The sequence below is a fragment of the Lactuca virosa genome, chromosome 2 (assembly GCF_052849685.1).
Source record: "Lactuca virosa cultivar CGN04683 chromosome 2, Lactuca_virosa_CGN04683_v6, whole genome shotgun sequence".
Lineage (NCBI taxonomy): Eukaryota > Viridiplantae > Streptophyta > Magnoliopsida > Asterales > Asteraceae > Lactuca > Lactuca virosa.
In genome coordinates, this window is record NC_136427.1 from 149,774,861 (window position 1) to 149,779,298 (window position 4,438).

At 37.8% G+C, this 4,438-nt stretch overlaps 1 protein-coding gene across 1 annotated transcript; it reads left to right on the forward strand.

Moving 5' to 3' along the window:
• Positions 1-363: 363 nt before the first annotated feature.
• LOC145159593 (probably inactive leucine-rich repeat receptor-like protein kinase At3g28040) lies at positions 364-3,718 on the forward strand. Its single transcript, XM_079078598.1, has 2 exons — positions 364-2,045; positions 2,141-3,718. Exons 1-2 carry the CDS (start codon positions 505-507, stop codon positions 3,612-3,614), a joined length of 3,015 nt encoding a protein of 1,004 aa, XP_078934724.1. The 5' UTR covers positions 364-504; the 3' UTR covers positions 3,615-3,718.
• The last annotated feature ends 720 nt before the right edge of the window (positions 3,719-4,438 follow it).

The following is a 4,438-nucleotide window of genomic DNA, read 5'->3' on the forward strand; positions in this document are numbered from 1 at the left end:
AATATATAAAAAAAAAAATTTATCTAATCGTGAACAAAACATTATAAAATATAAATGTGATTTCGTCATAAGTCATTCTCCCAAAAATAAACAAGTTCAAAATAATAAGGATTATTCTGAAAACTTAATGTTTATAAAGCATTCTATTTTCTTGTCTTATGAGAAGAAGACAACTATTCCTATTCTTTTATCAATGTAAAACAATAGATATTTTAATAACTTTATTTTTAATCCATCATATTCTTTTTTATATTGTGATTGTTACTGGTAGTACTAGTACACCGTAGGTAAGGGGGAATGCATGTGATGAAGTAGGTCCACTACAATTTTTTATGCACCATTTGTCGATTGTCTCTTCATATCCTCACAGAATTCCCTCTAAAGAAACTTGCGTCAAATATTCTTTCACACATTTCCATCTTCATAATCACATTCTTTAGGTAAAACCATATTTTTCCCATTTCAGAATGCCCTCAATATAGTTTCTAGAGAGAGAAAGAGTTGATGATGGGTTTTCTTCGACTTTTCATCTTTGCGTTCATCGTATCAGTGGCTTCTTTTACCATTAATGCCGATGAATCCCTCAAGCTAAACGATGAAGTTTTGGGACTTATAGTCTTCAAATCTTCTGTTACTGACCCATCATCACATCTATCATCGTGGAACCAAGATGATGAAAGCCCATGTTCTTGGATGTTCGTTACATGCAACCCGGTCACTAGCAGGGTCACCGGACTCTCTCTCGACGGATTAAGTCTTTCCGGGAAGATTGGTAGAGGTCTCGAGAAGTTGCAGAACCTCAAGGTACTCTCACTTGCTAACAACAACTTCACAGGATACCTTAACCATGAACTATCACTCCTTCCCAATCTCGAACAGCTTAATCTGAGTCGAAATGGCTTTTCCGATCGAATCCCCGGCTCTTTAATGAGCTCAGGCAGCATTAAGTTTCTTGATTTATCAGAAAACTCATTATCTGGACCAGTTCCTGAAGAGTTCTTCATAAACTGTTTATCACTCAGATCACTTTCCTTATCGGGAAATAACCTTGAAGGTCCCATTCCTGCCTCACTTTCCAAATGTACAACACTAAATCATCTTGACCTTTCCAACAATCGTTTTTCGGGTAATTTAGACTTCAAATCAGGTATGTGGTCGTTGATCCGAATCCGAACGTTGGATCTTTCTCACAATTCGTTTTCGGGATCCATCCCTAATGGTGTATACGCTTTGCATGACCTGAAAGAGCTTTCTTTAGAAGGAAATCACTTCACAGGAGCTTTGCCTTCTGATATTGGTTTGTGTCCACACTTGAAGAAGCTAGATTTAAGCAATAATCTCTTCACGGAAACTGTTCCAGAATCTTTCCATCGTCTTTCTTCTCTTAATTATCTGAATCTAGCCAACAACATGTTATCTGGTGACTTCCCTCAATGGATTGGAAGCATGGGCAGCTTGGAATACTTGGATTTTTCAGGCAATGGTTTGACCGGAATCCTGCCGGAATCAATGGGTGATCACTTAAGTTCACTGACTTATATAAGCGTTTCTGGTAATAGTATAAGTGGGAGCATTCCATCGTCATTAGTTTCCTCCAGTAAACTATCGGTTATTCGTTTAAGAGGGAATAAGTTCAATGGTAGCATCCCCGATGCTTTATTTGAACTGGGGTTGGACCAAATTGACTTTTCCAGGAACGAACTTACTGGTTCTATCCCTCAAGGTTCAAGAAAGCTTTTTGAAAATCTTCAATCTCTAGATCTATCTGGAAACAGACTCACCGGCGATATTCCAGCTGAAATAGGACTTAACTCAAAGTTAAGATACTTGAACTTGTCATGGAATAATTTTGAGACAAAAATACCCCCAGAGTTAGGGTACTTCCAAAATCTAACTGTGTTAGATCTCCGATATGGCTCCTTTCAGGGGTCAATCCCTAGCGACATTTGTGACTCAGGCAGTCTTGGAATTCTTCAGCTAGATGGAAACTCTTTCACTGGTTCAATACCTGATGAGATTGGAAACTGTACATCCCTTTACTTGCTGTAAGTCTTTTTCACATTTATAACCTTGAAATGAAGATTTTCTTTGCATCTACAGGGGCAATTTTGTAATTTCACATGTGATTTTTATTATGCAGGAGTATGTCTCACAACAGCTTGACTGGTTCAATTCCAGGATCAATGTCACAACTGAAAAAGCTCAAGATTTTGAAGCTGGAGTACAACCAACTGAGTGGTGAGATACCACAGGAGCTAGGTGAGCTCGAAAACCTTCTGGCAGTAAATATATCTTACAACAGGCTTCAAGGAAGACTTCCTACTGGGGGCATATTTCAAAGCTTAGAGCAAAGTTCTCTCGAGGGTAATCTAGGTATCTGCTCACCATTGTTGAAAGGACCATGTAAAATGAATGTGCCAAAGCCATTGGTGCTTAATCCATTTGCATATGGGAATCAAATGGGAAGACATAGAGGAGAAGAAAGTGACGAATCTTCAAAAAGTTCCGGAAACCATCGCTTTCTTAGCGTTTCAGCCATCATTGCGATATTAGCAGCTGTGGTGATCTCCATTGGAGTTCTAATCATAAGCTTACTCAATATCTCAGCTAGAAGACGTCTTGCTTTTGTTGATAATGCACTCGAGAGCTGTTCAAGCTCTTCCCGCTCAGGAGCAAGTTTGTCAATGGGGAAGCTTGTTTGGTTTGATTCAAAAGCAGGTCCTGATTGGGGTGTGAATCCAGAATTTTTATTGAAGAAGGCGGCTGAAATCGGTGGAGGGGTATTCGGAACTGTCTACAAATATGTAGAAGATGGTAGCAATAATTTTGCAATAAAAAATCTTGTGGTGTCAAACATGATCCAGTATCCTGAAGATTTCGATAGAGAGGTTAGAGTTTTAGCCAAAGTGACACACCCGAATCTTGTTTCGCTAAAAGGGTACTATTGGACTCCAAAATTGCAGCTTTTAGTGACTGATTACGTCCCAAATGGTAGCTTACAAACCAGACTCCATGAAAGACCACCTTCAAGTCCACCTCTTTCATGGCAGAGCCGGTTCAAGATCCTGCTAGGATCAGCAAAAGGACTCGCTCACTTGCACCATTCTTTTTCTCCACCCATCGTGCACTACAACATCAAGCCCAGCAACATTCTCCTTGATGACAGTTTGAATGCGAAGATTTCAGACTTCGGATTGACAAGGCTATTATCAAAGCTAGACAAGCATGTGATGAACAACCGGTTTCAAAGTGCGTTAGGTTACGTGGCTCCAGAACTTGCTTGCCAAAGCTTACGGGTGAATGAGAAATGCGATGTTTATGGGTACGGGGTTTTGATTCTAGAACTTATGACAGGGAGACGGCCGATTGAGTATGGGGAAGACAATGTGTTGATACTTAATGAACAAGTGAAAGTTATGCTGGAAGAAGGGAATGTATTGGATTGTGTTGATGAGAGCATGGGAGAGTATCCAGAAGAAGAAGTGTTACCGGTGCTTAAACTGGCATTGGTATGCACTTCTCAGATACCTTCGAGCAGGCCATCAATGGCGGAAGTTGTTCAGATATTACAAGTCATCAAGACACCAATTCCTCATAGGATGGAACCATTCTAGGACTGTAATTTGTTATTTTTTTTCTTAACGTTGGTAACATGTTATTCGTTTTGTGATTTGATATTTCTGGCTCGTGTATGGATGATTACAAACCTTTCATTTCATCCATTTATCTAAAATTTCGCATCCTTGGGATAAGGTTAAAAAGACCAACTGGCCAATATATGTCATGTCACATCTTAGAACCACAATATAAAAAGGACACAACCTTTTTAGTAAATATTTTGAGTAATGAAATTTTTGGTCACTTGTTTAAGTTAGTGTTAGCTTTTGGTGTAAGTTTGGATTGGGAATTAAAATATTTTACCAAAAATTGGTTTCTAAATTTGTTGGCAAGGCTTTGCTTGTACAATTTACATGATTAAGACATCGATAGTATAATCAACTTTGGCTTACTAAACATTAATTTATAATTCTTATAGTTCCAAGCGTCAAAAAGTAGGAATAACACGATATGGTGATGCCAACTAAATGCATAAGATTACAAATAACATAACATTTGTGTCGTGATGTTTTGTCTAAATCAAGATAATTGATGAAATGATGATGTTTTTCGAGATTTCTTGAGACTTGAAATGCTCGAATTCATTTATAATGGACTATTTTTTTAGGCAATATATATAATAAAGAGTAAAAAGGTGGCATTTGATCGGGTTAACCTATTAAGATTCTAGTTGTGATCTTAAGATTCAATTATAAATCTTATTTCATAATAGACTATGTTATCTTTCATAATAGACTCTGATCCGGATCATTTTTCGTTTATGGGATCTTAACAATGTAAGATCTTAAGTTTAAGATCAGAATCCTAACAACTATAATAT